At 42.0% G+C, this 11,017-nt stretch overlaps 2 protein-coding genes across 2 annotated transcripts in view; both read right to left on the bottom strand.

The window, feature by feature from the left end:
• LOC132152232 (uncharacterized) overlaps nt 1-1,277 on the bottom strand; it is a 7,065-nt gene extending 5,788 nt beyond the window's left edge. The window contains exon 1 of the mRNA XM_059561050.1: nt 1,103-1,277. The gene's annotated coding sequence lies outside the window, so the exon portion shown is untranslated. The remainder of the gene's footprint in view (nt 1-1,102) is intronic.
• Nucleotides 1,278-2,418: 1,141 nt separating this feature from the next.
• Nucleotides 2,419-4,150, bottom strand: fdx2 (ferredoxin 2). Its single transcript, XM_059559524.1, has 5 exons — nt 3,957-4,150; nt 3,811-3,859; nt 2,998-3,104; nt 2,840-2,927; nt 2,419-2,775 (listed from the first exon to the last, which is right to left on the bottom strand). The coding sequence occupies exons 1-5, from the start codon at nt 4,114-4,116 to the stop codon at nt 2,619-2,621; spliced, it is 561 nt and encodes a 186-aa protein (XP_059415507.1). The 5' UTR covers nt 4,117-4,150; the 3' UTR covers nt 2,419-2,618.
• Between the last annotated feature and the right edge of the window lie 6,867 nt (nt 4,151-11,017).

Here is an 11,017-nt window from a genome sequence, read left to right as displayed (position 1 = left end):
ATTTAGTATTCGTCATGTTATTGCATTGTTTAAAGCTTAGAAAAATTGTGAGAAATAAATTTTTTTTTTATTTTTTATTCAGGTTATCCCATGCCTGTGGAGGACATCGGCTTTAAAAATACATGAATAGACATGAAAAGGCAAAAACAGTGGGACTTTTGGGTTAATCACAAATCAATTTAATTTTTTTTATACCAAACTTTATATAAAGATGATTCTCAACTATGTTATGAAAGATGGTTTTTTTTAATCTTTATGCAAAATGTGTATAAAATGGCCATACATGAGTTTTCCCATTATATGATTTTCATAATAATATCTAATATTTAATAGAAATACTGATATATTATTTTTTCTCCAATAATTTGTTGTGTCTCCCAAAATGTGTGATAAACCTGCTTTTAGTCCTGGTGTCCTCTACGGTGGACATGCACAAACTGGTGTCCTGTTTCATAACAGAAGGTCATATTTAGATTTTAAACCCCATAACATTTCCTGAGATCTTGATTTATGACAAACAATTTGAAAATTAGTCAGATTTAAACGATTATTACTAAATATTACCATATTTACATAAGGGTGTTACACTTTATCACTAAATGAACGTGAGGGCGTGGCCAGGGTGAAACATCCAATCATTTGCCATCTCCGAGAAGCTCTGAATGTGCTCCTGACTTAAACCTGGGACATGTGAGGTCTCACAGAAATTCACTAAAATATAATGTCCACCACAGAAGACAAAACTCCTCAGCTGTTAGTCAGGAGGATATCATATATACAGTATCTACACTTTTCCAGAGTGATGTATTCGAGCTCTGTAATAAAGATCACTGTGAAAACTTGCATCTCATCATCAAGACCAAACACACAATCACATATAGAGGACAGACAGAATTATTATTAATGTGGAGGGGACATTAAATAAACAAAAAATCTTGTAGTGGCAGTCCTGAATAACGTTTACCTCTGAACTGACGGAAAACAAAGTGACAGAAAAGAAAATAAAGATGAAAGTGATTTAACATGTACTTGGCAGCGATTCATAGTTGAGTTCTGCTCTAGAACACTGTAAACGCAGCTCACACACGTCATCATAACTCACAGTGTAACAGATCGACGAGTTTCCTCTCAGCAGTCGCGACAATGTAACAGTGAATCTCCCGCGCGCGGCACGCGCCCCACAGCATCGCCACGCACCCGCGCGCGCGCTCCCGCTCAGTAGTGTGACCCGAGCACGAGGAGTGTGTGTTTGTGTGATTCTGAACAGATGTAGATAAACTCACCGCTGAGTCTCTGGAGCACATCAGATCCTCTCAGGTGTGAAGCGACCGTCACGTGACGTGATGAGCAGGTGTCCCGGATCTCACATTCAAGAACTAACGAGTGAAGTGGATAATGGGCTCATTTATTGTAAAGAATTAATGATCAACTCCAAACACATGGATAATGACACCTGACTGTTTATTTTATACATCAGAATCAAACATATCTAATACTCTATAAACCTTCAACAGATTTGTGGTTTCTGAATAATCGGAGCAGAGACAGAATAATTGTGCGTTTGACAGATTCTTGTGTTTGTTGGTAATGAAATGATCTGCAGAACATTAGCTTCTGACTGTCTCTCAGTGTAAACACATCTTCATCAGCTGGATCCGAGCATCTGTCCACAACTACACACTCAACACGGTCACATTTACACAAGCCTGGGAGTATTTCTGAAGTGGAATGTTTCTGTTTTTGGAAAAACATTTGGAGATCATGTCCAGAAAACACCAAAGAAAGAAGAAGTGTATGAAGAGAACCAAGCCTAGTGTTTGTTGCACATCAATAACATATTGTTCTACAGTAATGTTTGCTGCAGTACAGTAAGACATCGAGCAGGATAATGTGAATTATAAACCTATGAACATAACATCTGCATGACAGTCATCAGAAACATTAAACAAATGTGCCTAACTATCATAAAACACTGATGCAGAAAACCTTCATGGATCTAAAAGAGGCTTCGCTTTATTCATACAAACAAAAGAAACTTTTGAATGAAAAGGAAAGATTTTGATGATTCAGTACATTTAACGGTACAGTTCTCTCAAAAATGAAAGTTCTGTCATTAATCACTCATCCTCATGTCGTTGATCTTCAGAACACAGATCCAGAGCTTTCTGACCCAGCACACACAGAACAGAACCGAAACATTCAAGAGCCAGATATCGTTAAAACAGTCCGTGAGACGTCTGTGGCTCAACCGTAATGTGATGAAGCTACGAGAATACTGTTGTGCACAAAGAAACAAAAATGACGACTTTCTTCAACACTTTCTGCTGACATGTTTCAGTTCTCTTCTGTGTGTGCAGACTAAGATCAACGACATGAGGACGAGTGATTAATGACAGAACTTTTGTTTTTGGTGACCCAACCCTTTAAAGCAAACTGTGTAATGTTGTGGTTATATGAGGGGTAATGAAGCGGCACGCCGGAGTCCATCGCGTGGAGATACCTGTGGACCAGATTCAGCAGGAGCTCGAGAGTCCAGCGCTCTGTGACCCGCTCACTGAGGACGAGGCTCGTTCGTGTCGGATCACACAGTGCTTTATGATCCGTGTCTCCGTTCAGTCTCAGTGAGGTTTGGGCACGTGGCCGTCCACGTAGAAGTTCCTGGTGACCTTGGGCAGGGTCAGCTCCATGCCGTCCAGCTCCGGCGTCAGGATGATCTGGCAGCCCAGACGAGAGTTCTCCTGCAGCATCGGGGCCATGTCCAGCATATCGTCCTCCCTGCAGGACACACACAGGTCAGACCACCGGACACCAGCACCAGCATGAGCCGACTGCTCCTCACCTGTCTTCAGGCTCGGGAAGCTTCTCGTAGTGTTCGCTGCTGACGTACACGTGACAGGTGGAGCAGGCCAGAGACGCTTCACAGGCGCCTGAAGAACAGAGAGCAGCTGATGAAGACCAGCCTCAGACACATAGAGATGAAGAGACGTCTGAACTCACCCTCCAGATCAATGCCATGCTTGTGTGCCAGGTACAGAACGTTCTCACCGACCCTTGCCTGGACGGGGATCCTCTGACCGGAGCGGTCGATGTAAACCACATTCACACTGCAGGAAAGCAGCACATCAGCCGCCCTCACGATCAGGGCTTTTAATCTAACATGTACACTACATACACATTGTCATCCTTTCGAGATCATATGTTTTCTACTTTATCTCATGATATATAATGAATGAATAAGTTAATCAAAAGCTAACATTAAACAATACAAGTTTTAGACAAAATATTATGTTGAATATTAAACTGTGAAATAGACCCAAACAGAGTCACAAAAGAACATTTGTGGTGTTTGGTTCTTGAATCCCATTCATAAAGATAGTCACTTGCTTTGTTCCTGAGTGATCAGTCCTTTAAAACGAATGAATTACATTTTTCCCAACATTTTATATTTCTATGTTCAACATATGTTGTATTTAAAACATTGATCTTAAAGTCTGTGTGAAATTAATACATCTAAATGCCATTTCTGTAGTGCAGAGATGGGTTTTGTCTGACTTAAATGACTGGTATCAGCCCTATAAAGACGTATTACTCTAATTTATTATTATTCTATATATATTCTTCTTCTAACTGCATTTATGAATAAATGTAACATTTTAATTAAAGGAGACATACATTCCAAAAGGTTAAAAAAGTTGTCATTATAAGGTAAAAAAAAAAATGTGCCTGAAATCGGTTGAAACGTCATCCCTTCGTGAAAGAGTTTGTGTCTAGAGTTGGAGAAGCACCGGACTGATCTGATGATGAACTCACACTCGCTCGTCCTCCTCCGGTGAACTGCTGTCTGCACTCTGACACACACCTGACACACACACACACACCGCAGTTACACACACACATAATAACCCATCAGAGTCTGTCTGTGTGTGTGTGTGTGTGTGTGTGTGTGATGGACGCACCGATGCTGGTCCGCAGGTGTCTGCTCGGAGCGGTGAACCCGTCGGTGGCTCCGGTGCACAGGTTCAGTCGGTAGAGCGGGCACGCGCTGCATTCCGGAGAGACTCGGACGAACTTCTGAGTGAAGCTCATGGCCGCGCGGACCGCTGCGGACGCCGCCATGACACTGTTTTGATCACGTGACCTGCGCCGGCCAATAGCAGCTGAGACGTGATGACGACACTACAGAAGCGCATTATTGTTACGCAAAGGTAATTGTTTCCTAAATATTTAATATCTACATACTTTTTTAAAAGTCACGATATTATTTGGACGTTAGCGTTAATAAACACTCAAATAAATATTTTAAAGTATCAATGTTTTCCAGTAAAAGACGATGAAATCGTTTACACTTGATTTCTTGATATTCATGAAACTGTTCATTTTGCATAGAACTAAATGGAAATGCATCCTTTAGTGCTCACTCAGAGACCCGTGTTCTCCTCTAACTATGTGTTTATCTAGTTTACAATTTTACAAATGTACTATAGTTTTTTTTTATTATAAATCGGAAATTATGTTATTTCACACTATAAGGCTTTGGATAAAGGCATCGGCCAAATAAACAAAATCTAAATGTAATAATATTAAATTGACTTTGAAATCATTTGCTGAAGCTGTTATGGGAAAATCATTTCTCGGATCCATGTTGACATCTAGTGCAATCATACAACACAACCTGAGCTACATGAACTGAATAACAGACTTTCAGTTCATGTTTTTAATGTTTTCAACTAAATTCTGGGGAAAAAATCAACATGCACCTTTGTTGTGTGTACGCGTGTGTGTTTATTGTAATATTTGAAACGTATATAACGTTATTTATGAAGAATTGCAATATGATTGTAGTGTGGGATTTATTAACCATTTTATTTCATTTTATTAAACATTTAAATTTGGGTATTACAAATCCAGACAGAAGCCCCCAAAATAACCCCAGAGCACAATGTATTTATTTTACTTTTACTATGATTTTTTTTTCTTCACACTAGCTTCTGTTCGTAGCACACATGTCCGAGTAGAGTTGTTGTTAGTCCCAGCATCCTCCGCCAGAGGGCGACACAAACCGCGCAGAAAACAGAAGCAGCGACACGAGCTCACGAGGAAGACTGAAACAGGTTTAGGAAGAGTTCAGGAACCAATCGTTTGAAGAAAGGATATGCTGATGAATAAATGTACATGTGGGAAATAAACACATGCTGACGAACAAACTGACTCTCCATGCTGAGTGAAGGTTGTTGTTGTAACTGTCTGACATCAGCAGTGATTCAACACTTTACTCAGGAAAATCCCACAGACATTCCAGACCTGTCCAGACAGATCCACTTCAGCTGATCCACTGCTGTGAAAACCACTGTATACAGTATCACCAGACTAGTTCATTAACCGGGATGAGTAAGTGTGTGTGTGTGTGTGTGTGTGTGTGTGTGAGAGAGAGAGAGAGAGAGAGAGAGAGAGAGTTTCTGTGGTTCCTCTGGGAATAACTCACTCGGGAAAGTCAGTCGGTGCCGATTTGTTGGCATTCCTGAGGTTCTGGTGTTCGATGTAGACATACGACTGTTTGTGAGGTTTGTGTTGCGTTTATCAAACTGAAGCTGTCACAGGACTGCTGACCTTTGACCCCTGATAGTAACTCCTACCAAAAAAGTCAAACACCATGAAACCAGAGAACAAAACAAAACACAAGCAGCAGTGAGACTGGAGACGTGTGTGTGTGTGTGTGTGTGTGTGTGTGTGACCCGACAGTCATTAATTCGTGTCCATTAAAGTCCTTTGTAATGATTGTGTTTAATATATTATTGTTTATATTAATATGAGGTGATCTTGTGTAGGATGGAGGTGATGTTGGCATTCACACACACACACACACACACACACACACACACACACACACACACACACACACACACACACACACACACACACATACACTCATTCTCATTCACACAAAGAGACAAACACACACACACACACACACACATACACTCATTCTCATTCACACAAAGAGACAAACACACACACACACACACACACATACACTCATTCTCATTCACACAAAGACACAAACACACACACACACACACACACACACACACACACACACACATACACCCATTCTCATTCACACAAAGACACAAACACACACACATACACACACACACACACACACACACACACATACACTCATTCTCATTCACACAAAGACACAAACACTTACACACACCCACACAGACACAAACACACACACACACACTCACATTCACACAAAGAGACAAACACACACACTCACATTCACACAAAGACACAAACACATAAACACACTCTCACACATACACACACACACACATACACACACTCTTACACACACACACATACAGAGTTGGTCGATTACTTGAAAATTGCAGTCCGTTACTGATTCCAGATTACATCACTAATTGTAGTTATTGAGGTAATCCATTACATTACACAATTCAGCTAATATAATGTCAATACTTTTTGATTACTTTTGACGAAGCTCATTCATCACATTGATGTAAATAACATAATAGTGTAACACTGATATAAAAATACAAAGAGAAAAAAATATATTAGGTTTGTTGCTATTAACAACATAAAGCACATTAAACATGCCATTATGTCAAGGTTTCCCAAACTTCACAAACTAAGTTAAAAAAAGTGTTTGATGGACAAAAGCCTTCCAAAGACACAGTAATACATGGTTCAATAACTGAATGATAATTAAAATAAAAACGAATGTGTTCATCAGTAGTTGATGCAATGAGGACCTTTCTTAAACTGTAAAAGCCTGTGTTTAGGACAGAAATGACAGAAACAGCCTCAGACTGACACGTCTCTGTTCCTGATGGGGATATCTCTCATAAGGAATAAACCCCAGCAGGTCAGACGCGTGAAGCTGCTCCAGATCTTCTGACGGTTTACTCGTGTGTTCAGACGCTTCTCTCTAAAGCTCCTGCGAATAAGAAAATATCCACAATATCAGCTGTGCCACTTGTTTGTTCCATGTGTATAATAAAAGTCAATAAGAAATAAAAGACAATGAGAAACAGAGGATTTTTCAATTTAAAAGTCATAGATGCTTTCATCAGTGTGTCCAGTGGAGCCTCGGCCCTCAGGAGCCTCTCAGGGGCCCCTACAGACACACCTCTAGATCCTTGAGTTACAGACCGACACACTCATGCAGCTCACATCTGTGTGTGTGTGTGTGTGTGTGTGTCTCAGACTGATGGAGGGGCTGATTCAATTCAATTCAAGTTTATTTGTATAGCGCTTTTTACGATACAAATAATTACAGAGCAACTTTACAGAAAATTAAGTTTCTACAATATTTAGTAGTGGTGACTGTCAGTTTGTGCGCATATGACAGGATTTTTCAGAAAAATTAATACAAGACATAGACAGGCAGACGATGAACATTATTAACAGCAATTATAATGTGGTTGCATAGTAAGTAGCAATATTTGTTAGTTCTGTTTGTTGATTCAGGGTTAGGATCATCTGGGGTCCTCTGAGGGTCAGCATCATCTCTTCTCAGGTGTTCTGGATCCAGACTGGAGCTTGTGGAAATCCTAGTTACCACGGGATGAAGATCCAGCAGAAACAGAGAAACAAACAGAGACATCATTAGCATAGTGTAAGGACGCTGAGGCGGCATTAGAATCCATGTGCAGTGTTTTAATGAAATCCACAGCAAACAAATCCAAAACAGCAGACAATAAATCAGAAACGTGAAACAGGCAGGGGTTTATACTCAGATAGGCAGTCCAATCCAGGCAACAAAACAGTGGGCAATCCAAAAGGCAGAAAACAGGATAAACAGGCAATGATCATACACACAAAGGCAAACAATGGCAATGGGAATAACGCTCGGTAAGGCAGACAGGCTGGCAATACTTCGCGAAGTAACAGTGGCTAAAGCCATGCTTAAATGTCCACCAAACAGGAAATAACAGGTGAAGCAGAGGGAGCGGCACACAGTCAGTACTCGGGCTCCCTCTTCTGGCGTGGCGTTACAGAGTCCCCCCCCCCCCCCCCCCCCACGAGTGACTCCTGACGCTCTGCGAGGACGTCCCCATGGTCACGGGGCTGGACGATCGGGTCTAGCTCGATGAAATTCCTCAATCAATGAAGGATCCAGGATGTTGTGGGCAGCTACCCATGATCTCTCCTCTGGTCCGTATCCCTCCCAGTCCACCAAGTATTGGAGCTGACCCCCTCTCCGTCTGGAGTCCAACAACTCCTTTATCGCATATGCCGGGGTTCCATCAATGTCCAGTGGTGGAGGTCGCTCCCGGTTTCCCGACGTTGAGGTCAGCATCCGGGTGGAACGGTTTGAGCAGGGAAACATGGAAGGAGGGAGAGATACGATAGTTAACAGGAAGCTCACGTTCATAAGTGACCGCATTAATCTGTCTTAAAATCTTGAATGGGCCTACGTACCGTGGGCTGAGCTTCCTGCTGGGCAGCCGTAACTTGAGGTCCCGTGTGGAGAGCCAGACCCTTTGTCCAGATTGGTAGGGAGGATGTGGGCGACGTCGTCGATTAGCTTGAATCTCCTGATTCCTGACAGCTCTTTGCAGACATACATGAGCGCTGTCCCACACCCTCTCGCTATGGCGAATCCAGTCGTCGTCTGCAGGTACCAGTGATGGTTCACCTGACCACGGGAACATGGGGGGTTGGTATCCTAGCACGCATTGGAACGGTGTAAGACCAGTAGATGAATGCCTCAATGAGTTTTGCGCGTAATCTGCCCATGGAAGGAACTCTGACCAGCGATGCTGTTCACGTCCACAGTATGACCTGAGGTATCTGCCAATCTCCTGATTCAGCCTCTCGACTCGAAGTTAAACTGACATTAATGTCCAATTGTTTACAGAATGCTTTCCATACCTGGGATGTGAGCTGGGTTCCTCAGTCTGAAACAATGTCTTCGGGGATACCGTAAATCCTGAAGATGTTGTGGAACATCGCTTGAGCAGTATCCATAGCTGTGGGAAGACCTTTCAGAGGTATGAGTCTAAAAGCCTTGGAGAAGCGGTCAATAATTACTAGGATTGTGGTAAATCCGTCAGATGGGGGTAGATCGGTGACAAAGTCTACTGATAGGTGTGACCAAGGTCTCTGGGTTATGGGCAATGGTTGTAACAGACCAGATGGAAGTTCTTTGGGAGTTTTTGACTGTGCACACACAAAACATGACTTGACGTAATTTGTTACATCTTTAACCATAGCTGGCCACCAGAAGGAATTTTTCGTGAGATGTAGTGTGTGTGAGATACCTGGATGCCCGGAACAAAGTGACGTATGGACCCACTGCATGACACGTAGTCGAAGCATATTGTTTGTTAGCGGGACAACCCTGAGGTGCGGGTTCGTTGTGTTGTTCTCTCTGAATTTCATCCGTCAAGTCCCAAGTGACTGGTGCTATGATGATAGACGGTGGCAGGATAGGTTCAGGTTGGTGATCTGTCAGTGGATGGTCATGTCTCCTGGAAAGAGCGTCTGCCTTGCTATTTTTACTGCCAGGACAGTAGGTCACGGTGAATTGTAACCTGGTAAAAAACAAGGACCAGCGAGCCTGGCGAGGATTTAGTCTTTTAGCACTCTTGATGTATTCAAGGTTCTTATGATCAGTGATTACCTGGAAGGGGTGAGTGGAACCCTCCAACCAGTGCCTCCAATCTTCAATGGCCACCTTCATAGCCAGTAGCTCCTTGTTTCCAACATCATAATTATGCTCAGCGTCCGTGAGTTTTCTAGAAAAGTAAGCACAGGGAAAAAGCTTGCCTGGTTGTCCTTGGCGTTGGGAGAGCACTGCACCTATTCCGAGAGATGACTGGGTCGTGAAAAGATAACCAGGGGTATCCAAGGATGATTTCATGGCATGGAGAGTCAATGACATAGAATGTGATGGTTTCTCGGTGAAATAGGCCTACTTTCATCTTCATGGGTTGAGTTTGTTGAGTTATGCCACTTCCAATGGGTTTGTTGTTTACAGCATTCACCTTGATAGGAGGATCACATTCTAGTACGGGAATGTTGAATGTTGTAACGAGGTCTTGATGAATGAGGTTTAATGCTGAACCAGAGTCAATCAGCGCTGTGAATTCAAACACATAGCTGCTGTTCCAACAAAGTAAAATTAATTAGTTTAACCCAAGCTAAAGTATAAAAAATGCGCATTTGATCAGATAGAACTACACTCACAATTTAAGAGATACATTATTTGAATGCTTGGCGAAAGAGATGCGTTTTTAATCTAGATTTAAACAGAGAGAGTGTGTCTGAACCCCGAACATTATCAGGAAGGCTATTCCAGAGTTTGGGAGCCAAATGTGAAAAAGCTCTACCTCCTTTAGTGGACTTTGCTATCCTAGGAACTACCAAAAGTCCAGCGTTTTGTGACCTTAGGGTGCGTGATGGATTGTAGCTTGGTATAAGACTAGTTAGTTAAGCAGGAGCTAAACCATTTAGGGCCTTATAGGTAAGTAATGATAATTTGTAACTGATACAGAACTTAACAGGTAGCCAGTGCAGAGACTGTAAAATTGGGGTAATATGATCATATTTTCTTGACCTGGTAAGGACTCTAGCTGCTGCATTTTGGACGACCTGTAGCTTGTTTATTGAAGAAGCAGGACAACCACCTAGAAGTGCATTACAATAGTCCAGTCTAGAGGTCATGAAAGCATGAACTAGCTTTTCTGCATCAGAAACAGATAACATGTTTCGTAGCTTGGCAATGTTTCTAAGATGGAAGAATGCTGTTTTTGTAACATGGGAAATTTGATTTTCAAAAGACAAGTTGCTGTCTAATATAACACCCAGATTTCTGACTGTAGAGGAAGTAACAGTACATCCGTCTAGTTGCAAGTTGTAGTCTGCTAGATGCTGTGTACTGTTTTTTGGTCCAATAAGTAATATCTCTGTCTTATCCGAATTTAATAGGAGAAAAGTATTGGTCATCCAATCTTTTACATTTTTAACACACTCTGTTAGCTTA

The sequence above is a fragment of the Carassius carassius genome, chromosome 10 (genome assembly GCF_963082965.1).
Source record: "Carassius carassius chromosome 10, fCarCar2.1, whole genome shotgun sequence".
Lineage (NCBI taxonomy): Eukaryota > Metazoa > Chordata > Actinopteri > Cypriniformes > Cyprinidae > Carassius > Carassius carassius.
The sequence above is the reverse complement of the archived record's forward strand: the minus strand, read 5'-3'. Positions and strand labels throughout refer to the sequence as shown.